This window comes from Macrotis lagotis, chromosome 1, assembly GCF_037893015.1.
Source record: "Macrotis lagotis isolate mMagLag1 chromosome 1, bilby.v1.9.chrom.fasta, whole genome shotgun sequence".
NCBI classification, from domain to species: Eukaryota; Metazoa; Chordata; class Mammalia; order Peramelemorphia; family Peramelidae; genus Macrotis; species Macrotis lagotis.
Window position 1 is genome coordinate 899930866 of NC_133658.1, and position 22529 is coordinate 899953394.

At 47.4% G+C, this 22529-nt stretch overlaps 1 protein-coding gene across 2 annotated transcripts in view; it reads right to left on the reverse strand.

The window, feature by feature from the left end:
- WDR62 (WD repeat domain 62) overlaps positions 1 to 22529 on the reverse strand; it is a 35939-nt gene that overhangs the window by 7832 nt on the left and 5578 nt on the right. For both annotated transcript variants that reach the window (XM_074218814.1, XM_074218815.1), the window contains exons 3-23: positions 21502 to 21564; positions 20604 to 20661; positions 20271 to 20441; positions 19157 to 19294; positions 18462 to 18644; positions 18071 to 18231; positions 17494 to 17683; positions 17191 to 17328; positions 15833 to 16011; positions 15519 to 15610; positions 15043 to 15168; positions 6092 to 6159; positions 5759 to 5880; positions 5398 to 5473; positions 4523 to 4634; positions 4362 to 4425; positions 2579 to 2701; positions 2030 to 2160; positions 1318 to 1370; positions 556 to 771; positions 267 to 403 (exon numbers count right to left, since the gene is read on the reverse strand). In XM_074218814.1, coding sequence (XP_074074915.1) covers positions 267 to 403; positions 556 to 771; positions 1318 to 1370; positions 2030 to 2160; positions 2579 to 2701; positions 4362 to 4425; positions 4523 to 4634; positions 5398 to 5473; positions 5759 to 5880; positions 6092 to 6159; positions 15043 to 15168; positions 15519 to 15610; positions 15833 to 16011; positions 17191 to 17328; positions 17494 to 17683; positions 18071 to 18231; positions 18462 to 18644; positions 19157 to 19294; positions 20271 to 20441; positions 20604 to 20661; positions 21502 to 21564 — 2601 coding nt within the window. The remainder of the gene's footprint in view (positions 1 to 266; positions 404 to 555; positions 772 to 1317; positions 1371 to 2029; positions 2161 to 2578; positions 2702 to 4361; positions 4426 to 4522; positions 4635 to 5397; positions 5474 to 5758; positions 5881 to 6091; positions 6160 to 15042; positions 15169 to 15518; positions 15611 to 15832; positions 16012 to 17190; positions 17329 to 17493; positions 17684 to 18070; positions 18232 to 18461; positions 18645 to 19156; positions 19295 to 20270; positions 20442 to 20603; positions 20662 to 21501; positions 21565 to 22529) is intronic.

Sequence of the window (22529 nt, forward strand, 5' to 3'; positions counted from 1 at the left end):
CCCTCAGAGGGAAACAGGCCCAGAGAAAGATTCACTCCCAGCGCAGGTGGCAGGCACTCACTCCTGGCCCTGACGTCACCCTCTGCTCTGGGGCTCCAAAGCTCAGGTCACTCCCAAAAGATCTCATTCTCCCTGTGCCCGCAGTCACCCTCCTGCTTGGAAGCCAGTGGGCATGGTGGGCATGGCTGACAAGATCCAGTCCATCCCCTCCATGCCCCAGAGGATCCTAGCAGCAGGAGGAGTTGTGGCCTGAAGAAAAGGTGCACCTGCTCTCTGGGACGGCCTCTGACTCCAGTGTGTAGATGATGATGTCACTATCCTTAGAAGCTTCCAGATCCAACTGGAGGAAGTCAGGACAGTGGAAACCAGCTTCCATCTGGCTTTGGTCCTCTTGGCCCTCTGCCTGGAGGAGGACAGAAGTTCCTGATCTGAGAGCAGGCTCAGTTAGGCCTGACCACCAAGTAGGCTGGTCAGTAAGAAGACAGACCAACCTAGCTCTGGCCACACCAAAGCTGGGTCTCAACTGTCTAGGAAACCCAGAGTTGGGGTACTGACCTCAGTGAGCAACTGTGCCAGGCACTGAGGCTCCACCTTTTCCAGGCTGGAGTCCTCCAGTATATCAGGGTTCACAGGGCTGAAATAAAAATTCAGGTCCCGGGCATCCAGAATGGTCTTGATGGGCTCTTTGTCGGCCCGCTCTGCCCAGCGGCCATGAGGCTGGTAGCTCCGCTTGGCATGAAATGTGGCCCCATCCACATCATCGTCCCCCAGCTACAGAGATAAAATAAGAGCTAGCTGGGTCCCTGCCCACCAACTGTTCAGTTTTCCCAGTGGAATGCTCTGGGGCCTCTATCTGGGGAAGGACAGGACTCCAGTTAACCCCAGCTGGCCAGGCCTTCAAGAGTAGCCCAGTCTCTTGGGCAATGTCCCAGACACCTATGAAGCACCAGGGCCGTTTAAGGCTTCATGTTGGGTTCTAGTGCCATACCTGCCCCTGAAGATGACAGTCTTACCCTCTAAGGAGACGGCTCCCCCTGAACCCAATTACCTGGTCTGTGGTCCTGACAGAAGGCACAGGAAACAGCTCCAAGTCACCTAGGACCCCTGGCATTCCCACCCTGGCAGGAGCAGACGACTTGAGGGAGCCTGAACCCTTCCTAAAAGCCCTCCTTTCACTTCCTACCTCTCAGCCCTGGACTGTTGAGGGGCACCAAGTCCCAAACCAGGAAATAGCCAACAAGGAAGAGGAGGCCTCAGAGCAAGGCAAAGCCCTCACTTGCTAAGGCGCTGATCCTCCCAAGCCAAACATCCACTCACCAACCGCTTTGCCCAGAGAGGGAGTTTGCCATTGGTCAGCAGACATCGGGGATCTAGAAGGTCAAAGGGAAATCAAGGTCAGGAAGAATGCTTCATCCCCATGTCTCTATCCTTAGGATTAGGGGAAAGGAATTATAATAGAAAAAAGTCAAGTCACTGTCCTCAATAGCTATCCAGGTCTGACCCCAACTACCTAAGGAGCAAAAGGGTACCCTCCATCCAAGCACAAAAAGCTTGGGGGGGGGGGTCTCCTGTCTCTGGGGACAAGGAACAAAACAACTTCCCCAAAATGAGTAGCTGCTCAGAAATGGGATGGAGATGCCTCAGGCAGAGCCAGGAGATTTTGTAGACTAGATACCCACTGAGCGCCCTTCCAACATTGCAATTCTGGAGTGCTCTTCAAATTTTCCCAGTGCAGAAGTTGGCCACAGTGGCAGGTTCTGGCTAAACTCCCTGAGAAAACTGAGCACTAAGGTGAAGGGGCCAGATTAGAGCCCCTGAGCCAGGACTTTGTCATTTGATGGCAGTGAAAAGTGGGTGATAGGATCCTAGGCTGTGAGCTGGAGGGCCTCAGGAGTCAGCCAAGCTAATACTTCCCCCCTCTACAGACAAGGAGCCTGAGGCACAGAGGTTCTGCCCAAGGGAGTTAGCACCAGAGGCCAAGTTTTTGTCCTTGTCTCCCCGCCCCCACCCCCAGCAAACAGGGACCTGCCTGTCTCAAAGCTGTCTTTGGTGGGGGTCTTTAGCAGCTCTTCTTGTTCACACTCCTCTTCCAGCTCATCTTCCGTCTGCTCTCCAGGGCTCAGGGAGCAAGTCCCACTGGGCACAGCGTAAGTCTCCCGCCTAAATTTCCAGGAACAGAAGAGGGGGCCAGCTCTAGGACCACCTTCCCTAAGGTTGCCCCCACAGTGGCCAGGCAAGTCCGGACCTGGTTGCCCCTGATCTTGAACAAGATATGACTGACTCCATGTACCTCAGGCCTACACCAGAACTCCCAGTCTGGAGATTCCTTTCCCCTCCCATGGGTTCCAGAGCCTTGTTTTTTAGAGACACCCCAGGAATCTCTCCTGGGGATACCACAAAATAGTGCTTGTCCCACAGCTACTCTCACAAGCTGCTGTGTCCCCCCAGCTTTCTAATGGACAGAGGAGGAGCGACAAGCCCCTTTCCAGCCTCAGACTCTTGGGGTCATTGGGAGCACCACTCTCCAAATGGTGATCCTTGTCCTCCCGTGAGGAGCAGCCAGAGGATGGCCTCCCACCTTAGATGGCTGGTCCACTTCCTCTCTTTCATCTTCTGCTGCTGCTCAATGTGATCAATCTCCATCAAATGCTGCTTCATACAGTTGGTGATCTCCGGGCCCAGCTGCCAGATGAATATACAACTGGGGGAGAGGGAAAGACCACATAGGAAGTGAGGGGACTGGCGATGGGGAGAGAAGAGGAAGAAGAGGGGGAAGAAAAATTGAACATCACTCTATGCAAAGGGCTATTCTAAGCACTCAGATACAACCAAAATCTTGGCAGTCTTTCCTCCCCAAAAGCTCACATTGTAAGGGAGGGGGGTGGCAGTCTCTAGGAGGGGTCAGCTCCTAGTTTCATGGTCCTCAGAAGGCAAAGAGAAAGGGGTGGAGTGGGGGGGGAGCGATTAGCACATTTAAAGATTGAGAAGCAGTATAGTCCAGTGGAGAGCTCTGGATGAGAGGGATTCAGGCTCAAATCCCGCTTCTGACACTGTGGACCATCTAGGCCTAATTACACTAAATCTGCCTTGTCCAAAGGAGGCTCCCAAGAGATCCTCTATTGAAAGGTCTCTATGAGCTCTGAAGGGTTACCGAAGTGCAAGCTATATGGCCCCTAGTTGGCCTTTCAGACCCGTTTGCTCCCAGTGCCATCCTCCAAGGCCCTGACATAAACACTGATGATGACAGGAGGGCAGGCTCGGGGACACGGCCCTGGAGGCCTCCTCCCTCCATAGTAGCCATTCAGGATCCAGCTAACTGCCCTGACCCCTGACCCCCATCTGGGACTTCAGCCCCCATGAGAGCACAAGAGACTGTTAAACCACTTTGCTGAAATCCAGGAATACAAGGTCAACAGTGTGATCTTCACCTACCAAGGTAATGGCCTGCCCAATGAGGGTACCATGACCTGCTGGACTACACACCCCATGATCTCTGCTTTCCTTTCTAAATGTCACAAATCACCCCTTTAAGACTAGGTTCTAGATTAGAATATGGCCAGAAATCAAAGTCAAACCCAGGCTTATCCTCTCTTCCATCCTTTGAACTTTTAGGGTTCTTTTTCCCCCCAGTTGAGGAGTCTACACTTGAATTCCCTGAAAATATTCTAAGCAGCCTCCTGGCAAAGGACAGCTCTGACATGAACTCTGTAGGCCACTGGGGGGGAGGGGGGCACCACTGGGCCCAGAGAACTGGCCTGGAGTCAGGAAGACTCATCTGAGTTCAAATCTAGCCTCAGACATTGTGTGCCTCACTTTCCTTATCTATAAAATGAGCTGAGAAGAAAACAGCAAATCATTGTTTGCCAAGAAAACCCCAAATGGAGTCACAAAGTGTTGGACATGACTGAAAAATAACTAACAATAACAAAAGATGCAGATCCAGGAGAATGAGCCCAGGCACATGCCTGCAAAAGCCACTAGCCAAAGTGCCAGGGCCCCAGACTCCCCAGGAGTAGCTGCCCCCCTGCAGAACACATGACCCACCCTGCAAAACACCCACCAAACTCAGGTGGCTCTGACCATGTGGCTACTGTGATAAGAGCTCCCTGGAGAAGGTCCCCCCAGGCACAGGAGTCTTTGTATGACAGACACATATGTCCTGGTTCCATCTTCCCTGCCCATGGTACCCACATGAGCCCAGGGAAGCTGAGACTTTTCCCAGCCAGGTACACACTGGTCAATGAGTCAGTCAACAACCATGAGGTTCAAATGAGACCACAGACATTGAAAAGTGTTTTTAATCTCCCCCCTTCCACAACCCCATGGTGCAGAAAGGCCCTATCCCAAGATTCCTTCCTTACCTGTCTCCAGACACAGTGATTAGGTGGCGACAGTCATAAGTAAACTTCATGCCGGTGACAATTTCTGCAACCAAATCAGAGAAGAGACCCTCACAACCACCTCAGAGGCGTGGGCCCTGAGAAGAGGCCTTGCTTGGGACCAAACGAGAGGGCAAACTTACCTGAATGCCCAAACATCTTGGCAATGCACTCTCCAGAGTAGAAGTCAATCACCGAGATGCTTTTATCAGAGCAACTGGTAGCTAGGAAGGTGCCTGAAGGGTCAACATGCACCTGCCAAAGGGGAAAGTGCCATCATAGACTTGGCTCCAAATCCTGTCCTTCCTTGGACCCGGAAGCATGTCCTCACCTGGAGGTCAGCCCACCTAGCTAGTCCCTGCTCCCCAGCCTCCTTTGGGCTCCTTCAAAAGTCACCTGGTGACACTGCGGATAGAGCACCAGCCCTGGAGTCAGGAGGACCTGAGTTCAAAACCAGCCTCAGACACTTCATAATTGCCTAGCTGTGAGACCTTGAGCAAGTCACTTAACCCCAATGCCTTAAATAAAAAAAAAAATTAATTTAAAAAAAGTCACCTGACCCAGGTCAGAGCCTCAGAGTAGATCGCCAAAGGATCACTATATGACTGGGGAAAGTCACTTCTTAAAAATGCAAACATTCTTTTAAATTATGGACATTCACAAAGAAAGAGGATCTGTCTGAAATCACATGCTTCAGTTACATCTACCCAACTGAAGAGGCAGTATGGCATCATGGTTAGAGAGCTAGCCTGGGAGCAGTTGGTGCTGGCCTGCATTGCAGAGACCATGGCATCCCTGATCTGATTACACTGATTATGGATCTGGATTACATTGAATATGATGGTCACAAAACTTCCCTGTCTCTGGCCCTTTCTGAGCCTTACTTCATGGTTTATTCCTACAGTTTTCTGCCCTACCTTTCCCTCCCTCCTGGGGCCCCTCTCCACCACTTGGAATGCCTAGCCTCGAAAAGTCTCTGACCGCCCGGCACACTGTCCCCCAAAACCTGTCCTCTCACCTTCAGCAAGGAGCCATCATCCCCCTGAGAGCCCTTGTAGCATTTCTTCTGTTTGCCATTGGCTGTGTTGTAGACTCTGGGGAGAACATCAGGCACCCTCAGGGCCTCAGAAGCCCACTTGACCCCAGCCCATGCTGCCAGCTCACTCCACTCACCTTCAGCCCTGCTCCTTCCAGAAGCTCAAGGGGGAGTAGGAAGGAAGGTTGACCAGGACCTCACTGGGGCCCATCTCTGTCAGCCTCGGGACCCCAGCCAATGGAGACCAAGGGAAGGGCTGCAAGGCTTCAGTGTTGCACTCAGTGCAGCCAGGGTCAGGGTTGATCTAGGAACCAGGAGAAGGCCAAGGGCAAAGCTGGCTCACCTCACATTCCTGTCCTGACAGGCCACAGCCACATACTTCTGGGTGATATCAATGTCCATGTCATACAAGGTGGTCTTCTCTGCCACGTGATGGGTACGCACAAAATGAAGGCCATCAGAAACCTAGGGCCACAGGAGGTCTTCAGAAGCTAAGAATATTCTCCTCCTACTCCCTCCCTTTGGGCAACATCTTGATTTTTAAAAAGAACAGAGGAATTGGCAGAGACCAAGTGTCACTCTGCCCCAAGGGAGTGAAGCTGGCCTGCCCATCAAATACTCCAAATCCCCTGCCTTCAGTTCCCACCCCCCAGCCCGATTCCGGCTGCCTCCTGACCTTTTGGGCACTTCGAAAGTAGATGCTTTTGTCAGCCCCACAGCTGATCATCTGGATGTCTCTGTTCCCTACAGGAGGGGAGAGAGGTTGGGGCCCTGACCACAGTTTGGCCCAAGGAGGGTCTGAGGTTCTGCAGTTGCCACTTTGCAGGGCCTCTGTGGAAACTCCCAGCCTTCCTGTAGGTTAGTCACCTTTAGCGCTCACTGGAACCACTCACATCCTCTCATCTGTAGGTCTGTCATTTCCCCTAAATCCCACCTCTCCGTGAACCCTTCTATGTCTTCCATAACGCGACCTCTGCTTTGGTTCCCTCAAACTCTGCTTCAAATCCTTATGATGACCTCCTAGTCCACAACCCTAACTATATCTCAGGCTTATTGTGACCTCCCCCCTCCAGCCCCAACCATCTTCAGTCCTTTTTACTTTCCTATCTCCCAACATCCCCCATGTCCTAAAGTGACCCCAGCTGCTCCCATAACTTTTACTTTCCTATCCTCCCAATATCCCCCATGTCCTAAAGTGACCCCAGCTGCTCCCATAACCTCCAAATCACCCCAAACCTACTTCCAAGATTTGCTCATTCCACTTTCTCCCATGCTCCTCAAATATTCTATATCCTGTGACCCTCCCCATATCCCCACCACCCCCTTCCAGGTCTGCTCATCTCTGCCATCCTACTACAAACCAACAAATCTCACTGGGCCATTCCCACCCAGCTATCTTCAGCGTACCCCTCCTCTGTCCCCCAACAGCCTCAAAACAGTAGGATTGGATCCACTTTAAAAAAGACTCTTTGCTTTGCTATATATATATATATATATATATATATATATATATATATATATATATACTAAAAGGAAATAAAAACTGAAACAGGATTACAAGGGACTTCACATGTCACAGGATACAAACTCTTCCTTGCAAGGGTTTTGTGTTTGTTTGTTTTTGTTTTTATTTTCTTTTTTAGGTTTTTTTTTTTTCCAAGGCAATGGGGTTAAGTGGCTTGCCCAAGGCCACACAGCTAGGTAATTATTAAGTGTCTGAGGCCGGATTTGAACTCAGGGACTCCTGACTCCAGGGCCAGTATTCTATCTACTTCATCACCTAGCCGCCCCATTTGCAAGGATTTATAATTTGAATCTGGTCCATGTACTAAAAAGATTGTTGCTAGATGTATTATAGTATAACTGATTTCCTTCATAACCTCATGTATTTGAATTTATGCATTTTAAAAACATGATTCCTAGAAGGAATTCCATCCATGGGCTTGACTGCCCAAGGGATCCAAGATACACAAAAAGGGTTAAGTAGCCTCTGCTCCATAGGAAGCCCTCCCCAATAAGTGGTTCTCCAGGATCCACCGGAAGTCCTCCAATAATAGGCAGTCCCTCTGGCCTTAGGCAACCATCTACTTTTAGTCAGCTCTGTCTTCCAAAATTGAGCTACACATGACTACTCTCAACTCTACCTTGTTCCTTGTTTTATCTCCTGGGACAAAGCAGAATTAAACACATTATTTCTATCACCGTATTTGCATGACACCCCCACACACACCTCCCCGCCTTCCCAGAGCTGCCTCTTCCCCAGGTTGCATATGCTCTATTCTTTTCATGGTCAGTACAGACAGGGTCAAGGTCTCCAATTCCCATCTCTATCCTGATTGTTTATGACTGATACTGCTTCAGCTTTCTCAATATCCCAAGACAGGAATACCCATAAGACCACAGCCATGTTCTGGCCTGAGCAGAGACCTCCCTTGCTCTGGGCCCAGGCTCTTAATGCAGTTGCCACATCCTATTGGGCTTAGAGTCAGTCCCCTGAAGTTCCCAGATCTTTTTTCCTCTCCAGTTAGGCTTCCCCATCCCAAGGTCAGGAACCAAAAGGGAAGTTTGTTTTTCTGATCTAACGGTAAAGCAACATCTTACCAGTAAAGGTCATCTTATTAGACCTGGTCAACACACACACACCTGACAAAGTCTTCACATTGTAAGCATTCAATAAATGCTTCAGATTGAGGAATTTTAGATCCTGATTCTGACACTGCCCCCCCCCACCCTGCCCCAAGCATTTAAAACATCTGCCAATCTGATAAGCATGTTTCTACTGATGTCTTCATCCAACTCTTGGATAAACACAGCAAATGGCAAAGGTCAAGGTCAGACTTTTCTGGCCACTCAACCAGAAACTTTCCTTCATTGTGACACTGATCATTGGGTCTACCCAGCTAACCAGGTCTACGTCACCTAATTATGTTACCACAGAGCCCAAACCTCTTTGCTGGTCCACAAAGACATCATGAAAGACAAAGCTTTGCTGAATTCTAGCCATGCTATCTAAATTCTCCCTGTGGATAATTGTTCAAAAAAGAAAGGAGGGTAAATCAGTCCGATTTGGCTTTAGTGAAGGCTTTCTGGCACTTAGTGATCACTGCTTCCCTCCTAAACTTTCCCTTTAATAATACAAGTCAACGGTTTTGCCAAGAATCAAAGCCACATTCACCAGCTTACAGCCTGATGATTCCATCTTTTTCCCTTTATTGAAAAATTGAGAAGATCTGTCCATTCCTAGTCTAGAAACCCTTTCCTATGATCTGGAATTCTTCAAAGAATGAGACTGAGCAATTCCAATCACCACAATCTTCAGCATCCTAGTATGATGTCTGAACCTGATGACCTGAATTCATGAGGGCAATGACCGCTCTCTCCCCACCTCCTTAAAAACCTGTCTCATGTTTCAATTCGCTGTGACCCACTTTGGAACAAAAAAAAAAAATAGAAGCAGGTTATCTCTTCTATTACCATTATCACTGTCCCATTCACTTGGAATAATAATCATTAGTCTTTCCTTCATATTTCTTGTCTCCAACTCACCCTAAAAATGCCCTTTCTTGCCATCCTTAACATTTGCCAGCCTTAGCATCCCTAGCAAGATTTTTACAAGGGTAGGCCACCTCTTGGCACTCATTCTCCATTGCCTGATTTTGCTTCCATATTAAAACAAAACAAAAACCTAATTGGTCAAAGCACAGTCCTAGAGAAGAGTTAAAATGCCACTCCTCTTCATTGTTGAGGTCAGAGAGTAAGTTTACCATGCCTACTGTCAGATATGGGGCACGTGTTGGCTAGTTTTGCTGAATGTTTTTCCTTTTCCTTTTTGATAATTGTCACAAGAATATTGCCAAGGGAAGGGAGCAAAATCTATTTAGAAATAAACAATGATGAAAAAAGAAATATGATATAAAAACAAATGGCACCAAAAAAACAAGGTATAATTTTTAAAATGAGCTCTTTGTGTATCCACAACATTCTTTTAAAGTTCCTTCTACTTTTCCCCATCAGAAATGTTTGTGTCAATTTCTCCAATTTCCCTTCACAAGCGCTATGACCTAGTAATTTTCCCCAGAAGTTCCCATCACTCCTATTTCAACAACCAAGTTCCTCCATATTCATATCCTGAGAATGATTTAGGGCTAGATTTGGAACTGAAAGGGCTTCTAACAGGTCCAAACCCCCTTCATTTACAAATGACAATACTGAAGCATAGGGAGATTGATTTACCTGAGTCCCACAGCTAGTGTCTTAGGGTAGGATTTGAACCTAGTTCTTCCTCAATTTAAGTCTAAAATCCCAATTTGAGAGTTGGAAGGGCCTAAGGAGTTATCCAGCCCAGCTATACGACCTCTTCAAAATCACTAAAATCTATAAAAATGTCTTTAGCTTACAAAAGTTTGTAAAGGCCTTTACTTATATTAGCTCATTGGAGCTTCATCACAACAATCTCCATTTTACAAAGGATGAAACTGAGGCAGACACAAGTGAAGCTACTTGCCCAGGACCACATAGCTCAAGAGTATCTGATGCAGTATTTGCCTTTAGTCCAATGTTCTATCCACTGCTCCAAATACTATTCCAAAATCTGAGATGTGCATCAGACAATGCTCTCTCATGTTTGAAGATAGGACGGCTCCTTTCTCCAATAGTTCTCAACATTTTTACTTCAGAAGTCAGTCCATCAAAATTGGACAGATTTAGATCCAAAACAAACAGTTCCTCTTGGTATTTGCTCCACTCTTTGTGAAATCACTTATCATCAAGGAAAGTCAAGAAATTATTCGCCTGTTTGAGGCGGGGGGTGGGGGGTGGGGGGAGAGGCAGGTGTTTACGTATATTGGAAAATGTCAGTCATGCCCAGACAATATTAAGGTCAATAACCTGTGGGAATAATGTGGGAAGCATCTATCAACTGCCAGTATACCCCAATTAAGGGTTCCACATGATGGAATTATGCCCAAAGAAAAAACTGATCATAACCTTTGACCCGAGTAAGACCAATCCTAGGCCTATATTCAGAAGAAATCATAAAAAAAAAAAATGGGAAGTTTCACATGTCCCAGAATATTCACACCAATTCTTTTTGTAGTGACAAAGAATTAGAAATTGAGGGGATGCCCATCAGCTGGGGAATGGCTGAACAAGTTATGGTACATGAATGCTATGGAGTACTATTATTTTAGAAACTATGAATGGTCAGACTCTAGAGAAGCATGGAATGAATTTTAGGAACTAATGTCGAGCAAAGGGAGCAGAATCAAGAGAACATTGTACACATTAATTAACATTGTGAGTTGATCAACCTTGATGAAAGTAGCTCCTCTCAGCAGTTCAGAGAACTAGGACAACACTTAGGAGACTGGCTATGGATAAAGTTAACCCCATCCAGAGGAAGAAAAACAAAACAAAACAAAAAAAAAAATCTACAGAATCTGAACGAACATTATATTCACTTTAAAAAATTTTTCCTTTATGTTTTTCTTTTCTATTATATAGTTTTCTTTCTTTTCCCTTAATCCTAATTCTTCATACTGAAAACATGTTAAACATAAATGTGTTTGTACAATATTCACCTGACTGTTCTGGTTGGAAGGAAAGGTGGAAGGAAAGTATGTAACTTAAAAATATACCTATGGGGTACAATGGATAGAGCACCAGCCCTGGAGTCATGAGGACCTGAGTTCAAAATAAGCCTCAGACACTTAATAATTGCCTAGCTGTGTGATCTTGGGCAAGTCACTTAACCACACTAGCAGGCAAAATATATCTCTCTATATATAGATATATAGATGTATATATTTACCTATGCATGTGGATGAATGTTGAAAAACTTTCATAACAGGTAAGTGGAAAAATAAAATACTTAAAAAAAAAAGTTCCATATCCCTCAGGTCTCCTGCTTTCATGTCAGGCTTGTCATCTCTTTCCCAAATTCCTTATCCTTGACCACCTTCTGGCCAGATGGTCTGCCGATCCACTCCCCTTGTCTCCCCCATCCCCTAAAAATGATTTCCACTAAGCTTCTCCCTTCCAAATTTCTTCTCACAAGTATATCTTCTCCAATTCAGTATTACTTGTACAAATATACCATAAAAGATAGTTTGGGCTTAACTGGGTGCAGGAAATATGCTCTGTGGTCAGGCTGATCCAAGAATTTGTTGGGAGATGTCCATTTTGTCTGGTCATCCCATTTCTCTTGAATAAGTGGTAGACTGGTAGAGCATCCCCAATCAAGTCTTGGGGATGTCTGCTGGACTACATTCATTTCCTGATGTTCAGGCCTCTAAGTTCACATTGTGCTTCTTCTACTTCTAGAGAGACCCCAAAGGTCATGAGTCTGCTGGCTCCTTCTTGGCTCTTGTCTCTTTTCTCTTTCCTTCCCTATAATAGTGGCAAGCTCTGCTATTTGGGAGGAATATAGGGACACTTTTTCCCCCTTATTTTTCCCTTTTGAATTGAAAATCTTTGACCAAGTTCATAAAATTTCAGACAAGATACATTATACTAGCCCACGTTATGTACATTCTACCCTGGTTACTTTAAAACATCATCCAAAATTCCAAAGCCTGTTCCCTAATGTGCTCCTCCTGAATCAACTGTTCATTAACCAAATATGCTTCTCCTTGAGAAGTCCTTGCACATACTAGGTGCTTCATTAAATGATCACTGGACTGAACTCAGATCCTACCATCAAATAGCAGGTATGATGAACACACTGCAAATGTGCCCCAAGAGTCTTCAATTTCTAGTCCTGTACATCAGAAGTCTCCAACTGCGTTTCCTAGGTGGCAGTCCCTATGTGGACTCCCAGGAGGGAGGACTGGCCTAGAGGTCGAAGACTCAGATGTTTCTCAGAAACATCCCAAGATCTGCTTTACCCAGTCCATGGCTTGTCAGCAGAGTCCCCTTCTGTGACCATTATTCAATGACCCCTGCCTGCTGGCCTCTCCTGGAAGCAAGCGTCTTTCTGGAGAGGATCCAGATTGACCCTCTCAGGGAAAGGCATCATGGCAAAGACTGGTGAGCTCCAACTGGAAAGTCCTCTGGTCAGCTCACTCGGGGTCACACCACAGCATTCACCCCTTGTTTTCTATTCCCTCTTTCTCCTCTAGAAAACATTCCTTTCTGGGTCCTAGATCCTAACCAATGTTTACATTGCACCTTCTCTGTGCCAGACACTATTTGAAGCACTTTCCAATGATCTCATGTGATCCCTCACAACCACTATGAGAGGCAGCAACTGTTATGATCCCCATTTTACAATTGGGGAAACTGAGGTAGAGATGGTTAAGTGACTTGCCCAGGATCACCCAGATACCTAGTGGTTTATTTGGGAAATCACTGCCTTTAAAAATAAGATGGAATTGAAATTTCACTCCTGGTCCCTGTACCACCTTCAGCTAATGATGCTAAGCTTGTTTCCTCATCTTTAAAGTGATGGACTTAAACTCGGGGGTCTCCAAGGTCTCATTCTCACAACTAAAAAGCTTAAAAATAGTCAATGCTCCTTCTCTGGGTCAGTGCTTCTTAAAAGTATTTCTCATCATGGACCTCTGGAGGTGTTCCTCCAGTCTCCCTCGGTCTCTTTTGCTAAATCATCAATTATCTTCCACCCTAAGAACTGTGGTAACTCACCAAAGCTCTCTCTGAAGATCTCTTCTCTTCTCTCTCCATTCTTCCTTGATGATTTCATTAGTTCCCAAGAGTTCAGTGATCACCTCTATGCATTTGATTACCAGGATTCATTCCTCTCTCCATCCAGGTTCCTCAATTTCTCCTGATTTTTCACTGTCAATCAACTGCAACTTCTCTCCCATCTATCTCTTTGCTCTGCTCACCCACAGGGCCCCCAATTTAGTTCAGATCCTTATCACTTCTCTCCTGAATTACTGCAATAGCCTCCTTCTCATTTTCCCACTTTCAGCACCTCCCTGCTCCAATCCATTTTCCACACAAAGGCCAAAAGCATCTTTCTCTCTCTAAGGTAAAGACCAGGATGGGTCATTCTCCTCCTCAATCTTCAGTGACTTCCTACTGGGAAGAGGATAAAATGGCAATTCCTCAGACTGACACTTAATCCTATAATTCCTCACACTGATGCTTAATCCTAACCTAAAACATTATTTAAAAAATAATAGCAGCAGGGCAGTTAGGTGGTGCAGTGGATAGAGAACCAGAACTGGCCCTGGAGCCAAGCATTCAAATGTGGCCTCAAACACTTATACTTAACTAGCTGTGTGACCTTGGACAAGTCACTTAACCCCATTGCCTGCAAAAAATAAAACAAAAATACTAGCTTTGCTCTTATTTCCCATCTTCCATGACCTGCTTTGGGCCTCTCTTTCGAGACTTTCTTTTTCTTACTCCCCTTTCCAAGGAAACTAACAAGTGGCCCTCAATCAAGCTTTTGTTCAGATCAGAGGATGCTTACGCTTACAATGCAACCCCCCCCTTCCTCATTTCCACCTCAGATTGCACCACTTCTCTCACCTTTTAACTCAGGAATCACCTGCTCCACAGAGCCTTTCCACCACTTTTTAACATTCTCTGAGTGCAAACCAGATTAACGGGACTGGGAAAGGTTGAAAACAATCAATAAAAATGCAGTGCAAGCCAGCTGCTGTACAGTTTCTGGTCTAACACACAGCCAGAAATGAGTTCCTGCCTCAAAGGCTAGTCCTTTAGCCAATAGACCTCACGGCCTGCAGAATGGGAACGTGATATCTGTGAGCCCTTCTGCCTCCTTGTGCTGACTCCCTGAGGGGTTTTTAGTTATTGTGGTTCACACCTCTTTTCCGGATAAGAGCAGCTCAGTCACAGAATCCAGTCAGGTCCTAATGCAACCAGGGGCTCAGCTGTCCTCTTACAGAGGGTCTCAAGTCAAACTCTAATCACCTTGTCTCTTGCACCTATTCTTAGCACTTCTCCAAGCCCAGAATTTCCTGCCCTTTTTGATGGGATTGTCACTAAAATCTCACCAGGTCTCTAGACAACTTTCCATCCTTACTATGACCCCCATCTCTACCCAGCCCCTCCTCCTATCACACGTACCCTCCCCAGCCTCCATCCAGCTTCATCCCCAAACCTTGAGGCTCCCAGCCCCGTCAACCCTTTGAGGGTCTATTCTCTGCTGTCACATTCTCAGAATGAGCTTCTTTCCCACACCATCAGTGTCTGACAATTCTTGCTGTGAACATGCCCCCTAAGCAGGCACCCATCTTTATTGACTGTTACACACCCACTATCAGCCACCTTTGGTCATCATCTGGGTCACCCTTCCTGAGATCCCACTCCTCCCCAATCACCATCAGACCAGGATGAGACCAAGACCACAATGCAGAGGCAGATAAGACTTGGTAATTTGGGCCTAGAGGGAAGAACTAAGAACAGTGGCAGGAAGATGCAAAAAAAAAAACAAAAAAAAAAAAACTTTGATTCAGGACCTATCAATCAAGAGTTGACCCAAAGTGGAATGGGCTGCTTTGGGAACTGGGGGTGGGCATGGGGCTTGATGACAGCTTCATGTGTTGTAAAGGGGATGGGTTATCTTTCAAGCATGGGGTGGAATAGATGGCCAGTAGGATTCCTTTCTACCTTGAAAGATCTGTGATGTGTCCTCACCTGCAAACTTGATGGCTGTGATGGAGGAAGAATGGTCATCCAGGGTTTGCTCAAGGTTATAGTTTTTCTCCACATTGAGCACGTGGATGAGTCGGTCTCGACTGGCAGAGGCCAGCAGCGTAACCCCTGGCAAGAGAAGAGGACCCAGAGACTGCCCAGCAGGTCCTCCCAGCTTAGCCTCCCCCACACTGAGTTGCTTGGGGTCCCAGTATTCACGAGCTTTGGGTCTGGCTCACTGAACACACTCGGGCTCCTTCCCGGGGGTCTGCTAGCTTAATCTTTCTGAAGGGTCACACTGCCTTACAATAAAAGTCTTGAATTGAAGCCAGAGCACTCTACCTGTCTATACCAAGAAATCTGAAGGAGATGGACGGTGTGTGTCATGGCATAGAAGCAGCTCCTTGGTCCCTCCCTTGTTCATCTAGTTCTCCACTTCCTTAGACACCTTCGTGCCCACCCCCAAGGGAAAAACTCACCAGTTTCAGGCTTGGAATATTCCAAACACAAAACTTCTGCATCGTGGGCCTCCACCTTAATCAGTTCATCCATGAACCTGAGCTCATGAATCCTGCAAAACAAGATACCCCACCACTTGTGGACAGGAGAGCCAGGGTTGCCCTAGCCCAGCTGCACAGGCCTGTATACCCCCAGTCTGCCATCAGCCCATGGTTACAAGACAAGAACCCAAAGGTCACAGTGGGGAGACAGCAGTACGGGGACAGTATGGGGGGGTCTGAAAGATGGAGTCTGCCCCTTACCAAAACTGTGTGCCATGAGAGGGGATACTTGCCTCAGATTTCCACTCCGGTCGCCCGAGGCCAAGTGTTGACCATCAGGACTGACCTGCATGACCCGAACCCCTGACTTTATGTCCACAGGCGTCCCATTCTCATTGCCCCGGTCTGGGCAGTGGGATATGTCTTGCAGGTGCTGGGTGTCATTCTCTACATATACCACCTTTAGCAGGTTCTTTGAAGACAAGGAAGAAGGCACAATAACGATCAGTCATTCAGGAGAGAAGGCTCTGAGATCAAAGGCCAAGGCCCAGAGAGCATCAATCAACTCAGCACCAGGAGCCCCAGGCACCAATCAAGGCACGACCAGGTGGGGTTCAGCACAATGGCTGGACTCTGGCACAGCCACAGTGGAGATAGCTGCCCTCCAGAAGGAGCTATCTCAGAAACACCTCTCCAGGTCTGAGACAATGAGCTAGGCCTAACTCCCCTCTGACGTGACACCTCCACCAACCTCAGTGATCCACAGCTCCCTATACAGGGTCACACTAGCCCATTGCCATCACTGTCCCACAGGGAGGGCAGGGATCCAACCCCTATACAGAGTCCTGTCCACAGGAAGTTCCCAAGTAAGGTTTGCTCCTACTAATGATACATCTTCATGTTTGGGATAAGATTGCTTCAGGCCAATTTAAGTAAGACAAATGAGCCTGCATGTATAACCTTCTCAATGCAGGGAAGTGGGGAGGGGAGAAGAGAGAATTTGGAACTTAGAATGTTAAAAACAAATGTTAAAAATTGTTTTTACATGTAACTGGGGAAAAATAAAACACTAAATAAAAAATTGTACAAGACAAGTGAGTCTAGTGGCTACAAGGAGCCCCCAGAAACAGAGACCTAGGGAAATCCCTGCCCCTTGATTGCCCTTTGCTCCTTCTATCTGTACAAGGTTAAGGACACACGGTAGCCAAGCTGAGGTCATTACTACACAAGGTGATCAAAACTTCTGAGGCATGATTTAGACAATAGAATTTTTTCTTTTTTGGTGTTTACAAGGCAATGGGGGTTTAGCAGCTTGTCCAGCTAGGTAATTATTAAGCATCTGAGGCTGGATTTGAACGCAGGTACTCCTGACTCCAGGGCCAGTGCTCTATCCCACTGCACCACCTAGCTGCCCCAACAACAGAATTTTTAAAGGGAATAAGTCAATGTTGGCCTGGGAAGATGGCCTATGGAACAAATGGAGAAATGGAAAGTCATCCAATCCTCCAATGGGTGCTTCTTCCTCATCTTCCACTCTCCATCAAGGTTCAGAGGTCACATGAAATCTGGGGGAGTTCTGGGCAGAGGGAGACCCCTCAAACGTGAAAGGAGAAAGGGAAAACAAAAGCTCATCAGCCTCACAGCTACTCACGTTGCTGAAAACATTCTTGGGACGGTCAGAAATTGGGCTATTCTCCAAGTTCCAGAAGCGGATGGTATTGTCTGAGGAGCAGGTCAGAAAGGATCCTGAGGGCAAACAGGCTCTCTGATCTTCAAACTCCGGGTAAACCTAGAAACCCCAAGGACCGTGGGATCCCGTCACAACTCTGCCCCCTGCACTGGTGGCCAGCAGAGCCCAGGCAGCCATCCTCTGCAGGACTCCAGGGACAGACTTGGGAGCTCCTCCCTCTAAGATTTTGTAGATTTTTAGGGAGAGAGAGAGGGGACTTCTCACCTCAACATTCCACACGTAGGAACTGTGGAAGAGATCGGACCACACTTTGCCCACTTTAGTCAGGTCTTGGATGTCCCAAACGTAGATGCTGTGGTCCTTGTACACACATGAGAGCCAGTGGTGGTTTGGGTCAAAGGCCAGTGCCACTGTGTCTGGGTAGACCGATGGAGTCTTCCTACAACAGAGGAAGCTGGCCAAGAGAACACTTTATATCATCCTCACGGCACCCAAGAGCTGAGCCCAGGGGAGAAGGAGATAAGTGATCTTCCTTCTCCTGTGGGAATCTGCCACAGTCAGTCTTCAAATGCAGGTGCCCTTCCCCTGACAACCGCTGGGGCAGCCAAGGTAAAGAGAGCTTCAGGAAGGAATGTCAGTGTCTTCCAAGCTGAGGGCTGAAGGTTACCACCCAGGCCAGGCTGTCAGAATGAGACTTGGCCATACATGGCTGCTGCCCCAACAATGAGCCTATCAGAGCCCCCCCCCCCCACTCCACTGGGTCATGGGCCAGAGCTTCAGCAAAGGGACATTGGTTTCCCTGTTCATCTTTGCCCAAGCTGACAAACTGTGATTGGCGTACCTAGATTCCAGGCCTTGGGCTACATCCACTCCCAGGTAGTGGGGTTTGGGTAAGTTGGTCACATAATGCATGTCATGTGCCTGGAAGATGCGGACCGTCCCATCAGTGCAGCCACAGAAGATGAGCTCCTCACTGACACAAAGGCATGATGAAAGGGAGACCTGGGAACAAGATGGGGTTGAGAAAGCAGGGTCAGGCCTTGGCCTCCAAGATAGTTTTTATAGTTCAGTTCAGTTCCCCCATCCCAGGAGCCCGGCTCAGATGCACAAATGGATGAGTATGGAGGAGTTAGAGATGGAGGCTTAGGTGGGTGGGGGGGTTTTCCGAGGATTCCTAGAATAGAATGGATTTCAAAGCATCCAGATTCCTAAGAACAGAAGGCTGTGGGCACCTTTAGGTTGATCCACTTTTCTAAGACTCTCTTCTCATTAAATTGGCAGAGGAGACCAGAATAGGACACACAGAAGGTGTTGCCTGCCATCCTGCCCCTCCCACAGGCAACACCACAGAAGACATTGTTATGCAGTTCTCCCAGGATGCCAGAGCGCCCCACCAGGGGCATCGTGCCAGTCACCTAAGGAAAAAGGACACAGTGAATAGCCCTGTACCCAGCACAACCTCAAAGCAGGCAAGGGTAGAAAAGGGCCCCTGCTCAGACCGGAGAAGAAAGAGTGGCCTGGGAACAGATCAGTCCTGGGGGGCAAGGGCAGGAAGGAAACAGGAAAAGCAGCTGAGTGGAGGAACAAGCCTAGGGTCAGCAAAGGCACGAAAGAAAAGAGGGAAGTCCAGGAACTAAAAGCTGGGGACTGGGATGTATCCTCCAGTCAGCCAAGGAGCTATAATGGGGGGCCAGAGGCAGCAGCTAATGAACTAGAACACAGGGGAAACCACCAAGACCTTGAACACAGTAGGGCTTCCATAACTGATTGCTGAAGAAAGGCATAGGGAATACCTCCCAGAGCCCTCCAGGGAGCCCAGGCCAAGCCTCCTTGCTTTTCTGTGTCTCTACCTGTCCCACTCTTTCCATCCCCAACCTCTCTCCCTCCATCCCCCTGCTCCCCCCCCACCAATCTCTGTCTCTCTCACCTTTATTTCCTTGGACATCTCCAAGAACCAGAACTTGACGTGCCGGTGACCCACGGTAACAAAGTAGCTGCTGTCTTCAGAAAATGAGATGGCGATGACCTTACATGAAACCTTGTTGGAAGCGACTACACTGTCCTTCTAGAAGAGTCATGGAAAACAGGCTGGTCCCCCATGCTCCCCCCAGCCACTGCTCCCCACCCCCTTCTGTCTACACTATATATGGCTCCTTCCAGGCCAAGTTCCTGTCCTAGGGTCTCCTCCATTGACTTGGGAGTTCCCAGAGGGCATGGCCTGTACCCCCAGTGAAGAGCCCAGAGCTGCCTTCAGTTTCTTAACCAACTCAGTCCCTTCCAGAGAGTATGCCCTGGGGGGTGATGGACCATCACTCTTTTCTCTCCTTTGCTGCCCCTCCCAGGGGATCATGGCCCCCATTCTGCCACTCTCAGGAGGGGAGGGGGAGAGGAGGCCAGAGCCAGGCCAGGGCAGGCCTGAGGAGGAGAGAAGCAGGGTCACTGGCCCCAATCACTGCAGAACTGAGGCAGTCAAACCTGTTTCTCTACCAGTGGCCTCTTCAAGGAATAATGGGCCAGGGGAGAGATGTGCCAGTTGGAGGAGGGTGCTGGGGAGGGCCTGCATGATTCCTACTCTGAAGTATTGTGAAGGGGAAACCAGTCCAGGCCTTGGGATTTTAAGACCTGGATACAATTCCTAGACCAGACACTTATTGAGTTAGTCAGCTCCTACGAAGCCTCAGTTTCCTTATTTGTAAAATGAAAACTGTAATAATAATCACCCTGATGACCTCCCAGGTGAAGAAGGCCCTTTGCAACTGGCAGGGCATCAGTACAGAGATCAAAATGACTCAGTTCTTGGTGTCCAGCCCACCTCCAAGGGCCCCCTCAGAATCCTACCCCAGGGCCATCTTGCCACCTGCGTGGTCCATAGCCCAGTTGATATCCTGTCAGTTTAACCTCTCACCAAGCATGAGATACTTGATCAGCTTTCTCTCCAATTACTTTCACACGTTCCCAGGGAGGAGGAAGCATTTTTAGAACCAAACAAAAGCTCAGAAAGGGGCCAGGGTCCTGCATGGGGGGGGGGGGAAGGCAGATACCTTCCAATCCCAGACGTTCACCACCATATCATGCTGATAGCCCATGGACACGATGTACTTCATGTTCGGTGAGAAGGCCACACATGCCACCCCATACTTGTGGCCCAGCATCTCTGCCACCTGGGTCTTCTCCTCTACATCCCAAATCCGAACAGCTGGCCTGTGCCCATTCTGCAGGAGGCAGGCAGTATCAAACATGGTTTGAGTAGAGAGTGGGTACAGCAAGGGCAGGACAGGCCCTGCTGGCTCTGAGCTCACAGTGGGTATGGCTAGGCCAGCAAGAACCAGAGGTGGCTACAGAGCCACCTCACTGTCCAACAACTTTTAACTCACCTCACCAGTCACGATGTATCTCCCATCAGGAGAGAAGGAAAGTGCACTCAAGGCTTTCCTAAGGACCAAGAACAAGGAGGCTATTAGTTTTCTACCTGCCAAAAAATGGTTTACAAGTCACTAAAACCATTCTTCTAGCACTGGCTTGCAGATAAAGTTGAACTGGGGAGATTAACAATGTTGCCACAATTCCTTGACCCACAGCAGCTCTGTGAGGGCCTGCCAGTCAGGCGCAGGCTGAACAATGTGCCCATATCCTCACACCAGGGCCAAGGGACCAGCTGATCGGTGGCTATGAACAAGGTCAAAGGGTCTAATGGAGGAACCAATAATCGAGCCTCTACCAATAGAAGCTTTACCCCAGTTTCCATGCTCGGGGAAAGTCTATGTCCAGAGGCATATTGTGAGGTGGCCCAATGTTCCAACCACTGGGCAGGAATCCTTGCAATACTCAATAAATGCTGAACAAATGAACTAATAAAGAAATCCCAGAATGATGCTGGAAAATACCAGTAAGTGCTTCCTGAAGTCCAATCCATGGCAAACCGTGCAGGTTAGCACTAAGGCCTGCAGACAATATTAGAAGGGGAAGTCCTTGGATTTAACAGACATCAGAGAACAGCACTGCCCTCCTACAATGGCAGTGCTTATGTGAGTACGTGCTCACACCTTTCTACCAGTGATCTGCTAGGAAGGGATGGAATTATTAACCTCATTTAACCTCATTCTGCCTCAGTTTCCTCAGCTATAAAAATGGTGATAATAATAGTACCCACTTCCCAGTTGTAAAAATCACATGAGATAACACCGTTGTAAAAAATCACATGAGATAACACCTGAAAAGCATGAAGGACCAGAGAAATGCTGGCTAATATCATATTCCAAGTCTTACCCTTACCTGGCGGTATTAAAGATGTGCTGCTGCTTACTCTTCTTGGGGTCTAAGATCACCACAACACAGCTATAGAGACAGACAGGCAGATACTTGAGTCACCACCCTGCTACGGTAGCCCCTGGGTTCTGAGCTCCCAATGAATCCATCTCCCTCATTGCCACTGGCTGGACCTCCCACCCACATGCCACCCCCTCCCCAGTAGAGTCTCATCTCACAACCCCAATTGTGTATGTTTTATCCCTTATGAACCTTAGACAATTCATTTGTTATGATAGAAACTCAGGAAAGATGATGGGTCACCTTTATGCCCCAGACTCCTCTGGTATCATCTCAATAAACAATGCCAAAGGATCCAGATAATCTTGTAATTAAAACAATGGAGTGGCCTCAAAGGGCCATTTCCTCCAGTCTCTCCTGTACATCTTCTACCACTTTGACTATTTTGATGAGTGTGAAGTGATATCTTAATGTGGTTTTAATTTATAATTCACAAATTGGTGATTTAGAGCATTTTTTCCACATTTGTTAAGAATCTGTATCATTTCTTTAGAAAACTATTATATCATCCCACCTTTTATCTTTCAGGGAATAATTTAGTCTTAAAAATTTGTGTGGATTTTAGAAAGTACATTTTTATCAAGAAGGTTGTTACAAAGTTTTTCCTAAATGATTTTTCTTATTATGGGTACATTTTTTAAAATTGTACATACTTGAAACAGACTGTCTTTGTCTTTTATTAAATCTCCTTTATATCCTTTTTCTAGTTAGGAAATCTTGATTTTTGCATTGTCCTCTAATTTTTTTTAAATTAAATGGCCTTTTGCAAAAACCTAAAAAAATTTAAAAAAAAAAGGGGGCAGCTAGGTGGTGTAGTGGATAGAGCACTCGCCCTGGAGTCAGGAGTACCTGGGTTCAAATCCAGTCTCAGACACTTAATAATGACCTAGCTGTATGGCCTTGGGCAAGCCACTTAACCCCATTTGCCCTGCAAAAACCTAAATATATAAATAAAATTATATGATCTTCTGTAT